The sequence below is a fragment of the Saccostrea echinata genome, unplaced genomic scaffold, assembly GCF_033153115.1.
Source record: "Saccostrea echinata isolate AGI-Se365-2 ecotype Australia unplaced genomic scaffold, CSIRO_AGI_Sech_v1 ptg000022l, whole genome shotgun sequence".
In the NCBI taxonomy this organism is placed as follows: Eukaryota; Metazoa; Mollusca; class Bivalvia; order Ostreida; family Ostreidae; genus Saccostrea; species Saccostrea echinata.
The window spans coordinates 6,549,464-6,567,715 of record NW_026889771.1 but is presented as its reverse complement, the minus strand read 5'-3'; the positions used below and the strand labels follow the sequence as shown (position 1 = coordinate 6,567,715).

Here is an 18,252-nt window from a genome sequence, read left to right as displayed (position 1 = left end):
TACTATGGACTTCAAAGAATTAACACTTTTCACTATATTATCAAAAGCCCCCCCCCCCCCCCCCCTTCGTTATGCCAGAACCCCTGACCCTAGGACCACAAGATTTAAAAATTCTGTTCGAAGCTCCCATTTTCATCATAGCTAAGCAATTTATTTATCAGCTCAACACTAAGGAGCCGACAGGATTAATTAATGATTAATTAATAGAATTAATGCTTTTTCACTATATAATCAATAGAGCCCCCCCTCCCCCTCCTCAAGAACCCCAAAAACTGAGGCCATATATTTAAAAATTTTGGAAGAGGCATCCTTGTCTATCATAATCATGCACTTAGTTTGTTTAAATAATCTGCAGTAGCAGAGAAGAAGATTTTCAAAGAATCAATGCATTTTCACTATATAATCAATAGAGCCCCGCCCTAACACCAGAACCCCTGACCCTGGGGCCACGAAATTCACAATTTTGGAAAAGGCATCCTTATGCATCATAACCATGCACTTAGTTTGTTTAAATAGTCTCCAGTGGCAGAGAAGAAGATTTTCAAAGAATCAATGCATTTTCACTATATAGTCGATAGAGCCCCGCCCTAACACCAGAACCCCTGACCCTGGGGTCATGAAATTCACAATTTTGGAAGAGGCACTCTTGCACATCATAACTATGTACTTAGTTACTTTATTAAATATCCAGAAGTAGAAAAGATGATTTTCAAAGAATTAATGCATTTTCAGTATATAATCATTAGAGCCCCGCCCTAACACCAGAACCCCTGACCCTGGGGCCATGAAATTCACAATTTTTGAAAAGGCACTTTTGCTCATCATAACTATGTACTTAGTTACTTTATTTAATACCCAGGAGCAAAGAAGAAGGTTTTCAAAGAATTAATGCATTTTCACTATATAATCAATAGAGCCCCGCCCTAACACCAGAACCCCTGACCCTGGGGCCATGAAATTCACAATTTTGGAAAAGGCATCCTTATGCATCATAACCATGCACTTAGGTTGTTTAAATAATACCCAGGAGCAGAGAAGAAGATTTTCAAAGAATTAATGCATTTTCACTATATAATCAATAGAGCCCCTCCCTAACACCAGAACCCCTGACCCTGGGGCCATGAATTTCAGAATTTTGGAAGAGGCACTCTTGCTCATCATAACTATGTACTTAGTAACTTTATTTAATACCCAGGAGCAGAGAAGAAGATTTTCAAAGAAATAATGCACTTTCACTATATGATCTATATAGCCCCACCCTGGGGCCATGAATTTCACAATTTGGTAGAGGGCTCAATGCTTATTACAATGATGCCAACAGTTTGACTGCCTGATGTCCAGGAGTAAAGAAGAAGATTTTTAAAGATTGCATTATTTTTGGTGGTTTTAGCCCCACCCCTCAGGCCCCAGGGGGGCAGGGACCATGAAATTCACAATTTTGTTCCCCTTCACCCATAAATGCTGTATACCAAATTTGGATGTAATTGGTCCAGTTGTTCCAGAGAAGAAGCTAAAAATGTTCAAAAGTTTACGAACGACATACGACGTACGATGACGGACGAAAACAGATAGCAATAGGTCACCTGAGTTTACTCAGGTGACCTAAAAAGTTAGGATGATCATGAGCAAATCAGTGTTTTCAGGCCAGTGAACTGCAGATCTGAGCTAATCTCATCCAAGCATTAATACAATAATTATCAAATAAAAAAAGATAGCTCAAAAGTCGGACTTCCAATAATAATGTAACCAATCACACATCTAGACCAGGCTGAATACCTTCTTCAGCGACATTAACATAGGAATGATCTGAGTTGGAAACTTTAGAGGGTGACTCAAAAATAACAACAGTCTCTGCTAAATGTTCAGGTCCATTCACTTCTGAATGTATAGCTCTTTCTGCTAGTTGGATGAGTCCTTCGGTACTTGAAATTTCACTTCCTGTAGGGGCTTCTTCATAGATAATATTTACAGTTTCAACAGAGGAACTGTTGTCCAAGGGATGTGTTTTTGAACTTGGTTCAGTGCAAACCATTGGTTCTGCTGAAGATGACTGAAGTTTGATTGCTTTGTTGAGAATTTCTGATGGGACCTGGATATACTGTTTTCCAGATTCATCAGACAACACCAATGATATGCTCTCAAATGGATCCTTGCCATCAGAGGTTCCTTCACTGAAGTTCATCACAGTCATTGTATTTGGATCCTCTTTTGATTGTTGCACCTCTGTAACAGTTTGAATGTTCTTAAATCTAACAGATTTTAGTGCTACACTAGCAGCTTTAGCATCCACTGCAGCAACATGTCTTTCTACATTCTGGTTACTGGAGGTAACAATTTGATAATTTGCAGAAGTATCACTAATCATTTTGCCATCTACCACAGCAACATGTGCTCCTGTGTTTTTCTGACTGCTACTTGTAGCAACTTGATAATTTGCTGATGTCAATCTTATTCCTCTGCCATCTGCTGTAAAAGAATGGTTATCTGCATTGTTAGAGATGTTGCTGGCAACAATTTGACGTTTTTCATTCTGACATTTATCGGCAGTTACTACAAGCACATCTGGATTTCCTTGCCTGTCTGTCTCAATGACCTGATATTCTGTTTTTCCATTATGGGCTGCAGGAATTGGAAAGTCCTTTCTCCTAACAGAATCATCAGTAGCTATCTGCAATTCTGTTCTCTTACTGTTATCAGCTGCAACTTCTTGTACCTCGACATTTCCATCTGCCCCATAAGATATCACTTGTACTGACTGGACTGTTTCTGATATCTGATTTTCTATATCATTGAAGGCAATGTGTAATACTTGCTGTCCTCCTTCCTCTGTAAAATATTGAACTGCATTGGCTGGAATTTCAATTTCGGCTACTTCATCAGTAGCCTCATTACTTGGTAGTAATTGGACTGTCTGGTTTTGAAGCTCCATTTCATTTGAAATAGGAACACTGTGATCTAACACGTAATGTATTGTCTGGGACACTCCTCCATCCCCCTCTATCTCGAGAGACTGCACTTCATGAGTTTTCAAGTGTCTTGAAAGAGAGGCACGGCTGTGATAAGTTTGTGAGCAAATTTCACATTGAAAGATTGTAGCAACTGGCTCCTCTAAATTATGCAGTTCCTTGTGCTTTCTAAGAGACAGTCGATATTTGAAACGTTTTTTACACAGGTCACAAGCATATTTTTTCTCCTCTTCACTGTTTTGATGTATATTTTGATGCTCTTTCAAGTCCAAATACTCCTCAAATTCTACTGAGCATACAAAACATTTAAATGGACCATCACCATGCATTTCCATATGTTTTTTCATGCCTGCCATAGAAGGATAAATTTTCTCACAAACCCCACACTTGTACAGAACCTTACTGTTGTGCATTTCGAGGTGCTTCTTCAGAAAAGTGTGTTGCTTAAACGTTTTCTTGCAGAGGTAACACTTATAGGCCCTTTCATCTGTGTTGTTTTCCTCTGGGAAAATACTTTCTCCTTCCTTCACATTGACAACAGGGCACTGATGTTCTTTAATGTGTTTTTCTAGATGAGATGGCTGAAGAATCATTTGACCACAGACCTGGCACTGATGTTTGGTATTTTTTTTATGATTTATCATCAGATGCCTCCTAAGGTTTGCTATGGAGTTAAATGGCTTTCCACAATAATCACATGGATTTGCTCTTCCTGAGGTATGGGTTCGAATGTGTCTTTTCAAATGTGATGAACGGAAAAAAGTTCTGTCACAAACTTCACACTGGAACTGCTTTTTCAGCTCATGTTCTCGCTTATGCCTTAGGTACTCCTCTTCATCTAAAAATCTTTTATCACATCGAGCACATCTAAGTGAACCGGGCGCTGATGTGTGTATAAGCATGTGTCTGGTCAAATGCTTGGATTGTCTGAAATTTTTATCGCAATATTCACATTGGTAAGGCCTCTCATCTGTGTGTATTCTGATATGCTTCTGGACATTTGAGGGATGGGAAAACATCTTTCCACAGATATTACAAGGGTATGGCTTTGGATTATCGTGAGTTATTCTATGAGCCTTCAGGTTTGAGGGTCGGTTAAAACCTTTTCCACATACATCACACTTGAACGGCTTCTCACTGGAGTGTGTGGCCATGTGGACCTTCAGAAATGACTTTGCGTTGAAGGCCTTGTGACAGACTAGACATTTGTGAGGTCTTTCTCCTGTATGTAGAGTCAAGTGTTTGTCCAGGTCCACTTGATTCACAAATCTTTTTGTGCAATGCTCACACTTCATCATTGTATTCACCACCCTTTTTGGTACTAGTTTTACAGGGGACGGCATTTCAATCTGGATTTTCTCGGGGGGAATTACAACCTCTCGTTTTACTTGCAGAATACCATTCTCATCGGTAAAGAGCTCTTCACCAACTAAATCAGACATTTCAGAAACATCACTTGCTGGAGGCAACTTGTGCTGCTTTTTGTGTCTAATTACTGCTTCTTTTGAAGAATATAATCTGTCACAAATATTACAGGCATACTTTACTTTATCTTTATCTACATTATGAACCAAAATGTGTCTTCTTAGATGCTTGGATAGTTTGTAGCTTTTATCGCAGTATTCACATTTATAAGGCCTTCCTTCCGAGTGCTGTGAGTTTATGTGTTTCTTCATGTTAGACGGATGAGTGAAAACTTTCTCACAGAAGTCACATTTAAAAGGCTTTTCCTTCGTGTGAGTAAGACGGTGTGCCTTTAGGTTGGAACTTCTGGAAAATCCCTTGTTGCAAATTTCACAGACAAAAGGCCTCTCCCCTGTATGAATCATCATGTGGACTTTTAGGAAGGACTTGGCACTGAAAGATTTCCCACATACTTCACAGTTATATCCCCTGCCATATGTGTGTAAACCCATGTGCTTTTCTAACGACTCTGTGTCTGTGAACCGTTTTTCACACAGTTTACATTTTCGATGTTCCCCCGGCTGGACGGGGGTTATTTCTGGATGTAATGTTCCAGTGTGTAATGGAGTAAACTTATGTGGCATCTGTTCAATGACCCTCTTGCCTGGTTCATTCTCTAAAGTAAATTCAATTTTACTATCCTCTGTCACCGTTACTTGGCAGACCTCGTACTTCACGTTGTTATTATCAATGAAAATCATTTTGTGTGTAATTATTTGCTCCAATTTGACACCAACTTGTTATCATCTGCAGTTATGGTTATGGCACTCTGTATCAATTTCTGTCCATTTTCTGTCTCCTGAAATTAATAGAAACACTGATTAGATGTATTATAAAGTTAATCTACCTGTACATTCTAATTGTCCTTTAATACTAGCACTTAAAAAAATATTTAAGCAATTATTATTGAAAATATTGCATTATCAATTCATGTCTTCACCAAGCTTGAAACCCATTAATTAGTAATACAATTAAATTTATTGCACAACTGATCTTTATATCAAAATTTTTGCTCTTGAAACACTATTAAAGTGGATATATATGCGAGTCATGACCATATAAATAAGGGCAAATGGGAAACGGACAGGATTAAGATGATTGAGCAAACAAAATTTCTCAAAATAGGTTCATAACTACATGTACACCTTCGTAAAAATTAAAATCTATGCATTTACTTTTTTGAAAATATAAGACACTTTTTACCAGTAATTCTGACAACACACAACTCATCCCAAAAAGATTTCACAAAGTTTAATTTGTATACTTGTGTTATGCTTGAATTATGTCTAAATACTATTGTTCACTAGAGTCAGTGAAGTGTAAAATGCTTGTCAGATGTTGCATCTGAACCTGCATCTGAGAGAAACATTCTTACATATATCATGTGTGTTCATGGTTTTTATTAATATACCCAACTGTTTGTCACTCTGTTTTACTGATGAATTTATGAAATCAAGTGATGGTGTGATCTAACGTTCCAGATCACCACACTGTAGTTTACCCCTCTCTGAAACTGATGATGTGTACACACATAAATGACGTTTTTATTCATGTGCATCAAAAAGTTCCCTGACAAAATGGTTTGTTTAAGGGTTTGGTTTTGTGTTCATCCAAGTGAAACTCGTACGAAATAAAAATCTCAATATCTTAATAAATACTTCTTGCTTACTCTTGAAAACTGACCTATGACACCTTCCATGGGAAAGCTGTCTTGATATGTATGCAGTTTGATTGTCACTTGCAGTGTCATGCAGCAATAATGTGCATATTACACTTGCAGGACTGCACAGCTACAGGTCTAACAAAACAATAACATGACATTTGTTGTATATGTGCAGATAGTTGAACGTCATGGGTACAACTATTTGTTTCGTTCCTAACAATTCTGTGCGTACTTTTTCCATAACTGTCTGTTTTTCTTCAACTAGGCATGTCCGCCATGCGAAATCTGGGGGCTGCCATTCCGGTATTGAAACCAATTGACTATTTCTGTAATCTGATGTCTCTAGTACCCCGATTACACAAAGCAATTAGAGAGATATTTCGTAAAACATCTCCAGCTATTAGAATGTTTCGATCTAAATGTTTAATATTGTTTATTATAAAAGTAACATCGATGTTTACGTCATATCAGGGAATGCTCCGTCTTCGATTTTACAATGGACAGATAAATTAATACGCGCCCAGTTTTAGCAGTTCCGACTGAATTTAACGTCTGTTGTTTCTTTTGCAGGTAAGGCTATTAATTACCTTTTATCAAATAAGCATATTAATCCTACAAATGTAGGACAATGTCATATAATATTGAAAAATATTGCACGAAAATTAAGAACTATAATCACTCAGCGTAGTTTATTTCTGAGGTCTGTCATGCGATATTCGGCTAAAGTGAAAGTAGGAGCTGGTAAGTCCATTTGTTGTGTTTATTGTGATTTATGAGCCTTATCTCAGAAATACGATATAACTCCTAGTATCAGTAATACATTTTGAGTATGACAACGCCTGCGATCTGATGCACATCAATTTTAAAAAGGTTAAACGTTATACAAAGGATCTGAGAATTTCCACGTGTTTCTTGCAGACCACAATTTGGTAGCGGGCAATATTTAAGGTTCCTCTAATAAATATTACTATGTTTCAAAATACTAAAAGTATTCGTTATTGTATAAAAATATAGTTCAGTCAAAAACATGGTTTCAAATATTATGAGTATAGAGTAAAGAACTAAATTTTGTTTTCATTAATGAGCGATTTTTGTGTAAGATCCTTCATTGAGCCTCAGACACACCAAGTTAAATGTCCAATGACGGCTAAGTGAAGTGGCTCTACGTAGTACACATATATGGTAAATCAGATGTGTTATTTGTAGATCAAAATTTTGATATTCAAATTTAATTGCTTTTTTGTTTTACTTTTTGTAAAAGAGATGCAAGTATTATTAATTATTTATATAAATAATTTTCACATAAGTTTGTACTGTATACAAACCATCATTTTGGACTTGGTCCTTCTGATTTGCAGATTAGTGCAGTATATGTAGTTCTCGTGGGGAAAAGTAAATTAAACAATAAAAATTTTCAAGGATGTTAACTTAATTTGCTTATTGCTTGATATGTAAATTGTTCAGTGTTCATCAATTTGATAAAGAGTGCAGCAAAATTGAAAAATAGCTTTTTTTTAAAGATGAAAATTGCATAAAGTATTAATAATTAATATTCTCTAGTTGAAATGGTTAAGATTGAAAACTTGAATTTCTGCAGCTGCATTGGTTTTATCAAAAAGGGAGTATAATAAGGGGGTCTTACCTGATCTTAAGTTACCATTGAGCATGCTGAATCAAATGCTACCAAGCATGCATGTTTATTTTTAATTGAATGTTCATTTTATGAAAGTTTTTCATATGCTCAATCAGACTTAAGTTGTTGGTTGCACTTGTAAGGAAGAGATAAGGTGCTGGGGGTGGGGTGGGGTGGGGGGTGGGGGTGGGGGGGTAAACCTTGGTATTGATCCATAAATACCATAATATTCTTGTAGAAACCTCTAAGATTTTTCTATAAAATTGAAGAAAAAAAATGAATGTACATGTAGCCACCACTTTATCTCAAAGGTTATTATTATTATATTTTTTTTGAGGACCTGCATTTTAATGGTACAGGCAAACCTTGTTATTTCTATCATGATGGGACCAATAAAAAAAATCAAGAAATCTGGTATAGTTTGACACATTGAGGTTAAAATGCTTAAAGAAAAAAATGGAAGAGACTTTCAATGAAATATGAAGATAACAAACAATAATCAAATTCAAATAATTTAGAGAGATGGAAGCAAAACTCTATTCTTATAATGTCTCATAGAAAAAAGTTTTATCGGACACAGTTTCAGGAAATAAATCCCATTCAGTTAAAACACAGTCTGACACCCTTCAACATGTTCAACAAAGATTAATATTAATATCTAGATTTAAAAGAATTGTTTTTGAACTTTTCTCCTAAAATTTATTATAACTATGTTTACCATGTTTACAGAATGCCTTGTTTCACAAAAAAGAACACTGTTGATAGATATTTTCTCTGGACTGTCAATTTCTGCATTTCATAATCATGTGATACCTGTGTTGGAGCCCTCCCAAAAACCTCCCCTGTAAGGTAAGTTTTATATCCCAATGAAATGATTCTGTTAATTTAATAGACATGTGTATAAGGGTATAAGGTAGGTGTTATAATCACAATGAGCTGACTAGTCATTTTCATTTTGTATGATTGGATTCAGATGTTATTCTATGGGTAATGAATGAAAGAATGTACAATTTTTATGATGAGAAATATATATGCGGTTGGATGAAAAGAAAGATTTTGTCTAAGTGAATGTTGTGTATGTGTCCATCACATTGTCTCAAGCCATGGTTGGAGTCCGCCTACAGTTCTCTCCTACCCGAGGCTGCTTGAGTGAATTAAGTATCGTTATCATGAATAATCAAACCTAATATGTGTGATGTCACGTTATAACCCAATAAAAGTAATTGTTTATATTGCAGTTGACTTTAACGATAAAAAAACAAATGTTAGGTAAACAGTGACTGAAAAAAGGAAGTCACATCAGAGGTTATTTTTAAGGACATACGCAACGTAGTTTGAACTTTATTGTCTTTTTCCCTGGAGCTGAAGAGTTCCAATACTTAAAGGAACTGTGTGATACATTTTATTGTCTATATATGCTGTTGTACACTTCTTCTAAAACAAGTTTTGATAAACAAAACATCTACAATATATGTTTAGTAATTTTTGTATATTTTTCTTTAAATTATACACAAAATTTCAACAATTGATATCTTTTCAAAACCCCTGGTAATGCATGCTGATTTTTTGTCTACGAACATTTGATGGCACTATAATCTTAAATTAAGAATATCTTGAAAAATTATCAGTAGGTAAGGTACGTTGCGTATGTCCTTAAATAATTGAAAACTTCAATCTCTTTTGTAAGGAACTGTTTTTGATCATCTTCTTGTAGCTTACTAACACACATGTCATCATATCAGGTTTTTAAAATTCTGCCATCAAATCCCAACCTTGTCATTTAACCTTCAGATTTTGTACTTGTTTGCTTTATTTCATTATGATCTTATATGCTTGTCTCATCTACTTCCCAAGGCAAGATGACATGACCATCACTTGGGTTTACCTTAATTGATCTTATTTATGTTTGACCTCTTTGTATACAGATTAGACTCATTTATCTCTACATGGATTAAACTACTCTGATCTACACTAATTGTAAATTAAAATAAGATATATTCAGTCCAACAATCAGTGTTAACCAACATTTACAATGTGACCATCATTGCTGAGGGATGTGTAGCCTTTGACCCTGAAATTTACATGTCTATCTTTGCATACTTTTTACTTAGTCATGATGTAAAGATTTAACTTTCAATTCAAGTTCCCTCTTTGAGAGTGATCAACAGTATTGTTTTTTTAGTGGTATGTAATAAATTATTTATATTTAATATTTTACAGATTTCAAAGTCAAGGAGATCATTCAAATGACAGAGGGTTTGGTCCATGTTGGTTTGTCTCAACAGTTAATCTTTTGGAAAGCAGTGTTGGAGAAAATATCAGCAACATGTGAAGACTGTGATTTAGTTTCATATGATATGACTAAAGAAAGTTAATATTTTTGATTTCATGGTTGTATGAACAAATGCTATGAACTTTCCAAACATCATTTTAAAAAAAAGTTAATATGATGACCAAACAAAAATACATATTAATTTGAACTTTCCACGAGTTTACAATGAAGAACATTTTGGGATCTTGATACAGGATATTATAATAGTGTTTTATCTAATTTATTCATATTGTTTAGTGCATTAAATGCAAAAAATGTTTTAAAGTCACTCTTGTGAAACCCATGCTAAGACCACAGGTCTCAAATATCTTAGAGAGTTATATTAGAGTTATATTGTTAGAATTGAAGCTTATTTATAAAATTATACCTTATATCTTTAAAGAAAGTTTCACAAAAAATAGTCAAACATATACTGGTTAACATATTAAAAGAAATATAATATCCTGGAAGTGATTAAGAATAAAAAAGTTCATTTATCATCCTTTTCTTTTGTTCTTCTTGGTGACTTTTTTACAATAATCAAAGACATTTTACATTTTAGCTCATCTGAGCAGAGGCTCTATTGAACTTTTTAGCTCACCTGAGCTGAAGGCTCAAGTGAGCTTTTCTGATCAAAATTTGTCCGTTGTCTGTCGTCGGCGTTGGCGTCGTCGGCGTCGTTGTTGTCGTAAACTTTTCACATTTTCATCTTCTTCTCCAGAACTACTGGGCCAATTTCAATCAAACTTGGCACAAAGTATCCTTGGGTGAAGGGGTTTCAAGTTTGTTCAAATGAAGGGCCACGCCCTCCTCCAAGGGGAGATAATTACGAAATAGCAAAAAATTAATGGCATTATTGAAAAATCTTCTTCTCAAGAACCAGTGGGCCAGGAAAGATGAAACTCATGTGGAATTATTGTCAGGTAGTGTAGATTCAAGTTTGTTCAAATCATGACCCCCGGGGATAGGGTGGGGCCACAATGGACGATCAAAGTTTTACATAGGAATATATAGGAAAAATCTTTAAAAATCTTCTTCTCAAGAACAGCAAAGCTATGATTGGTCATATTTATTTGAAAGCATCCTCAGGTGGTGTAGATTCAAGTTTGTACAAATCATGACCCCCGGGGGTAGGGTGGGGCCACATTGGACGATCAAAGTTTTACATAGGAATATATAGGAAAAATCTTCAAAAATCTTCTTCTCAAGAACAGAAAAGCTATGATTAGTCATATTTATGTGGAAGCATCCTTAGGTGGTGTAGATTCAAGTTTGTTCAAATCATGACCCCCAGGGGTAGGGTGGGGCCACATTGGACGATCAAAGTTTTACATAGGAATATCTAGGAAAAATCTTCAAAAATCTTCTTCTCAAGAACAGAAAATCTATGATTAGTCATATTTATGTGGAAGCATCCTTAGGTGGTGTAGATTCAAGTTTGTTCAAATCATGACCCCCAGGGGTAGGGTGGGGCCACATTGGACGATCAATGTTTAACATAGGTGTACATAGGAAAAATCTTCAAAAATCTTCTTCTCAAGAACAGCAAAGCTATGATTGGTCATATTTATGTGGAAGCATCCTCAGGTGGTGTAGATTCAAGTTTGTTCAAATTATGACCCCTGGGGGTAGGATGGGGCCACAATGGACGATCAAAGTTTTACATAGGAATATATAGGAAAAATCTTTAAAAATCTCAAGAACAGCAAAGCCACGGTTTGTCATATTTATACGGAAGCATCCTCAGATAGTGTAGATTCAAGTTTGTTCAACTCATGATGACCACCCCCCCCCCCCCCCACTCCATTTTTAGGGTAGGTTGGGACCACTTATGCATTTAAGCTTTTCAATACTAAACTGATTTTTCCTTTTTTCCTAGCCACAGTGCTCAGGTGAGCGATGTGGCCCTTGGGCCTCTTGTTTGATCAAAGAGTCTCTGGTGTCTGTCCATCTGTCATCCATAAAAATTAAACCCTGAAATAGGGGTATCAAAGTTTGACATGGGAATAGATAGGAAAAAATCATCCTTTAATGAACAACAAGGTAATGATTTACTCATAATGTATGCAAGCATCCTCAAGTAGTGAAGATTCAAGTTGGTCAAAATCATTTGCCAGACTTATTATTATAATAATATTAAAATATTCTCTATTTGTATTTTTTTTTTCATTTTTTTTTCTTCAAATAAATCTGAGATCAGATTTTATATATAAATTGGTAAATGCATGTATGCATGTGAAAAAAAAACTTTAGAAAACATAAAAGCCATGTTAGCCATATTGATAATGAAATATCCTCATGTTGTGCAATCAGTTTTGGATTAGACATGGCCTTATGACCCAAGGTGGGGCCACAATATTGGCTCAAATTTGTTTTTATGAGAATTAAGGGGGATAAGAATGTCTTAGAAATCTGAAGAACACCAAGGTAACTCAAGTGAATGTTGTGGGCCAGGCCTCTTATTTAAATCACCCACTTTCATTATCCCTGCAGATTTTTAACATCTTATTTGGCATATTTTTTAAGGAGAAAATTATTTTTCTAACATTAATTTCACTGTGTTTTGTACACACCATAGAGTAATATTTTAGATACTGTAATGTCCTGTCTCTAATACTATAGGTAACAGTGTGTTATAATATAATGCGTGCTCTGAGCACAGGAATAAAGAAACACGTCTGTCCAGTTCTAACTTTTAATCTACAACTACATAACTAAATACATTGTATATAAGCCACATGTCTGCTGAGTAATTTTAACGAGTAAACCAAAATATCAAATCTCAATGGAACTGTCAGAATCAGTTAAGCTTGGAGGTCGTTGTATAAACAAATAAAGAGTGAGGGTTAAGCTCATTCCGTGGGAATCAAGATATAAAATACTGAATGAAATATAAGAATATTACAGATACATCTGGGCTTTCATATAAAGTGCTATTTTTAGATCAACAGTGAGTCTCTTTAATTCTATTTTTAACACATTGCCATGTGGTTGGGACTACTTTCATGGCTAACATTTTCTTGTTTAACAAACAAGTATGCATTTAAAGAAATGCACCTATTGTAGTGAGTTTACATTTAAATCAAAGGTTCTTCACAAATAGTTGTAGCCACTTAATTGGTTTAACTATTTCATATTTTTTTTGATTTTTTGGTGCACTACTAAAACCTGTGGCTGCGCAGTCCTGCAGGTGTATTGTGCACTTCATAGCTGCAAACTGCTGCAAGTGTCAATTAAGCTGCATATACCCAGAGATTGTTTTCATTATGAAGATGACATGGACCAGTTTTCAAGTGTTAGCAAGGCTTAATTTCTGAGATATTAAGGTTTTTATTTTTAGTGAGTCTCACTTGGCTGCACACAGAACCAAACCCTTAATGGATAAAAGTTATGTAATTGATCCAAACAAGATGTGTTTGGAAATACTGATGCCCCCATATGGCAGCTTATGGCGAAGGTTAAAGTTTCTCAAATGCAAGTCAAAATCCAGGCCAAAAGATAAAAAAGATACCCAAAGAAAGGTCTTGTCTCGAGGAATATACCTGTGAAATTTGAAAGCCCTAGCTGCAACTGTTCAAAAGTTATGGCCAAGGTTAAAGTTTTTTAAAAGTAAGTAAAACATCAAGGTCAAGGTCAAAGTTGTTGGTATCCAAAGGAAGGTCTTGTCAAAAGGATTACATATGTGAAGTATGAAAGCCCTATCTCCAACCGTTCAAAAGTTATGACCAAGGTTAAAGTTTTTCAAAAGTAGGTCAAACTCCTAGGTCAAAGTCAAAGGGTCAAAGAGGTTGATATCCAGAGGAAGGTCTTGTCACAAGAAATACAAATGTGAAGTTTGAAACCCCAAGCACCCACTGTTCAAAAGTTATGGCCAAGGTTAAGTTTTTCAAAAGAAGGTCAAACTCCAAGGTCAAGGTCAAAAGGTCAAAGTTGTTGGTATCCAAAGGAAGGCCTTGTCACAAAGAATACACATTTGAAGTTTGAAAACCCAAAGCACCAACTGTTCAGAAGTTATGGCCAAGGTTAAAGTCTCTAAAAATTTTGCAAATTTGGTCAAACTCCAACGTCAAGGTCAAAAGGTCAAATATGATGGTACCCAAAGATAAGTCTTCTCACAAGGAATACACACATGAAATATGAAAGTCATAGCTCCAACCAATCAAAAGTTATGGGCAAGGTTAAAGTTGACAACAGACAGACAGATAAACAGACAGACAGGACAAAAACAATATACCCCCGGGACCTTTCGATCCAGGGGCATAAAAAAATCCCTTTATTATATTTTGCTAGTTGTAAAGGGGTATATAATAAATTTATCATTAATATAACAGTAACTTGATCCGAAGAGCCGTATCAAGTCTCGTTGACAGGCGCAGATCATCAGATCAAACTCGACGCTTTGTGTCTCATTTGATCTGATGATCCGCGCCTGTCAACTTGACATGAGACAGCTTTTCGGATCAAGTTACGGTTATAATAATATATATATATATGTATTGCCTTGTGAAAAGCTAAGTCATGCTTAAACGCTGCTAAGAGCAAGATTCACTAAAACATGAGTACTTAATATATCAAAATGACTCATAGAAGTCAGATCAATCACAAGTGGACTGTCAATCAATAACCTTAAAACATTTTTCAACAGTATAAAAGGAAGTATTTTTATTTCTGTAATTTGAGAGAAATTCTTTTTTGCAAAATTACCTAACAAAAAAGTTCCTCCCATATACTTTAAAACCTGCAGTTTAAAGTTATATGTGGCGTATCTGAGCTTGAAAAATAATAATACAAGATTGAGTGTAAATATACATGATATTTGTTATTTATGTTCAAATTAAAATTTTCACTGATTTTGAGCTTGAATAACCTCGCATTTCTATAGTTAAATTGACTGTAAATTATCTGTTATTTAAATGTGGAGTCGGTAAATAAATCGGTTATTGTTTTAAATTTTTGATATCTTTGAAATGCGATTGATTTATGGTAAATTGTGTAATTTACAGGAAAGTCCTATCTTTATATAAAGTAATAAAACAAATAGAAAGATCTGTTTAATTTTGGTTGCCTGAACTTACCAAAAAATATGCCATATATGATTTTAATGCACAGTTTTTATGTATGTGTGTGTGTGTTGTTTTTTTAAGAATTGCAGCCATTTTTTTTTTTACCTTATTATCTCGTCTAATGAATGGTACCATTTTGATTTTTCCCTATTTTGAGACTTAAAATTTCTTATTCAACTGTTAAGATACAGACAGCTATGATATCGTAATTCCCTAAAATTAATATAAAATTTATTTTCACTTCCGCTAACATCCAAAGCAGTCAGACTGTTTCAAGTTCAATAATATAGGCTGTCATATGTTGATGCAGGCACACGTAGTATCATTTTATAAAAGAGACAGTCAGAAAAAAATTGATAACTTACCTGAAAAAAAATACTTTGACAAGCAAAAAAAAGGAAATTGTCTAAACCCCAAAATTCTATTTCATGGCCGTTGGTACCATAGGTTCGAACTTTTTTCCATTAGCAATTTTATTAATTTTCTATGGGACAATTTAACTACACAAAAAGTGAGAGTAACGGATGGGTTCGCCCCGATTACATGTTCACTCCGAGTGGTTTCACCCCAATTATACTGTGACCTGTAATTAAAGGTGTCCAATTTTTCCACTTGTGCATATTGGCAGTTTGCTATGACATCTCCAATGTTTTATGGTTTTTGCATGTGAAAGGTAATTATTTTATTTAAAGAGATCTACATGGTACACCTACATGTACATGTATTTGATTACGTTTTTAATAAAGTAAATCTACTTAGAATCAAAATTTGAGAAAAAGATGAAGATTTTTGGATTAAAATTGAAACAATTAAACTAAACTTATATATTTTACATATCTTAACACAAATGAATTTAAAAGTTTTTTATTCCATGTTAGTGCCATCGTGATTATGTAAAGAAAAGTTCATATCATCTGTCGTTAAAATCGGAAATAAACATTTAGTATTTCAAGATCAACAACTCATTATTAACTTTAATTAAGTGCTCAATAATTATGTTAATCTAAACACTTAGTGATCAAATGACTTTTGCTTAAATAAACATCAAGTACACTGTATGATTGAAGAAAACAACTCGGGGTGAATCCACTCAGGGCGAACAGCGAAATGGCACGAAACCACTCAGCACGAACAGAGTTCCTGAAAACCAAATATTTCTATCAGTCATTCGGATTAATGACTTAACGTGTTCTACCAGTCCAAAGCAAATTCTATCAGTCCGAATAACTTCTAGTATAATTCATGATGTAATTCAAAAGAGTATGACACATGTCATTTCACCTGAAAGTATACATCAAATTGCTGCAGAACATCAACGCCATCCTAACTGGACCTTGAAAGTACTCAATTTGAGTATGTAAATGTACAATACCAATTATGAGACAATGCAATAGATCAGAGGACGGTTAGTTAGAATAATCTAACTGTGTCTCAGGACAAGCCCTCACTATTAAAATACATCCCACATATCGAGAGTTGCAATGTAGCAAATCGGAGTGGATCCGTTCCGAAAAGATTTTGAAGAATACAAAAGGAGTTGTACTGGAAATAACTACTAAATTAATCATAACAAACCTTTTTGAGTCTGTATAATGTCTTTTACCCTAAAAAATAACCCATATAAAGACAAAAATTCAATTCATTTTCTCAACGTTTTTTCTTGCTTTGAATTTGTATGCCATGTTGACACTTGGAACACTCTAAATTATTCGTAGTAGTGTAGATCAGAATTATCTGCCCCTTTTTATTTTGCTACAATTGCCAGAAAGTAATCTTGCTAAAGGCTTTTTGAGATTACGACGAAAAGACAAAAACTTTACAGGTACAACGAATACTCAATGGATTGTTAATGCAGAAAATGATCAATCACGCAGACCGGTAACACAGTGAATTGCATCGGACATTTCAATTTTTCTTTCAGTTTTGCTGGTAGGACCGATGTGCGAACAGGTAAGAGGAGTGAAACCACCCGGATTCAAAGTGAGGGGGCCAACAGGCCTTTCAATGAAATTACAAAGAGTATTGCAGTCTTGCGAAATTAACGCCTGTCCAATGGTCCAAATCTATCTCAAATTGAATTGGGCTACCCCGATCCAAATTGAAACAGACCAAATTGTCTATCCCAATTTATTTTGGCCATGGTTAAAATGAGATTGAACAAGAATCATGAATGACATTTTGTATTTTTAACATGTAATTATAAACAAAATAATTGTGAAAAATAATTTAATATCTTATATTTTATGTAAAAAAATTGTTAAATCTTTTTACTTATTAATTTATAACATCGTGCATCTTACGATGTATTAGCGATGTACTATTTTTACCCAATGCTCGCTGTTTGTGTATAACGGCATTAAAACACAAACTGAATAAAAATTAAAAGACAACAAAAAAAAAATTGAAAATAGAATAATGAATCTGAAAAAAGGGAAAGCTACAAAGATGAAATGGTACATTTGGGGGGGGGGGGGGTGAAATGCACGAACACTGATTAAATATTTAATTTTCACTAGCCTAGGTAATAATGAAAATATAGCAGATACTTCAATAAGCATATAAATGAATAAATAAAATAAAAAATAAATTTATTAACAAAAACAAGTGCACTTTTTTTTTTCAAGTTTACTTTCTGTGGACAATCCCATTTTTCTACAGTCTATCCAAATTTAAAATGAGATAGTCCAATGGGCTATTTCTTTCTTCAGGTTAGTTTACCACACCGGTATTGCAAGTGTCTGACATTACTGTCATATATACCAGCAGCAGAGTTTTTTCGAACTACTTCATTACTACTTTGACCTTGACCCTAATATTGAGCTGGTGGGTTGCCACCTACATCCCGCATTGATAACAGTGAAGATCATTGTGTTCATGGGTAAACTATACTACAAAAATAAGGGCCCACCTTCAAAACATTGCCTTACCTATTTAAAATTTCTCAACAACAGAATATAGCTTCAAAAGAACACCATTATTTCTTGCAGTATACTAGTTCCCTCTTCCAAAAAAATATGGCGACCAAACTTAAATATTCAAACCCGTTCCGAAAGAGTAAAAATTCCGGAAATTATTATATTTCATTTATATTCCGAAAATTATTGTATTTCATGTTTCAAAAAAACTTCTTTAACCTCAGATAATGTTACCTT

General features: G+C 34.7%; 1 protein-coding gene across 1 annotated transcript; it reads right to left on the bottom strand.

Annotated features, from left to right (window-relative positions):
- Positions 1-1,630: 1,630 nt before the first annotated feature.
- Positions 1,631-18,096, bottom strand: LOC133190308 (zinc finger protein 107-like). Its single transcript, XM_061325852.1, has 2 exons — positions 18,028-18,096; positions 1,631-5,229 (listed from the first exon to the last, which is right to left on the bottom strand). Exon 2 carries the CDS (start codon positions 5,129-5,131, stop codon positions 1,751-1,753), a length of 3,381 nt encoding a protein of 1,126 aa, XP_061181836.1. The 5' UTR covers positions 5,132-5,229; positions 18,028-18,096; the 3' UTR covers positions 1,631-1,750.
- Positions 18,097-18,252: the final 156 nt, after the last annotated feature.

Excerpts from the sequence above, each read along its gene's own strand:
- LOC133190308 (XM_061325852.1), bottom strand. The coding sequence starts at position 5,131 with ATGATTTTCATTGATAATAACAACGTGAAGTACGAGGTCTGCCAAGTA.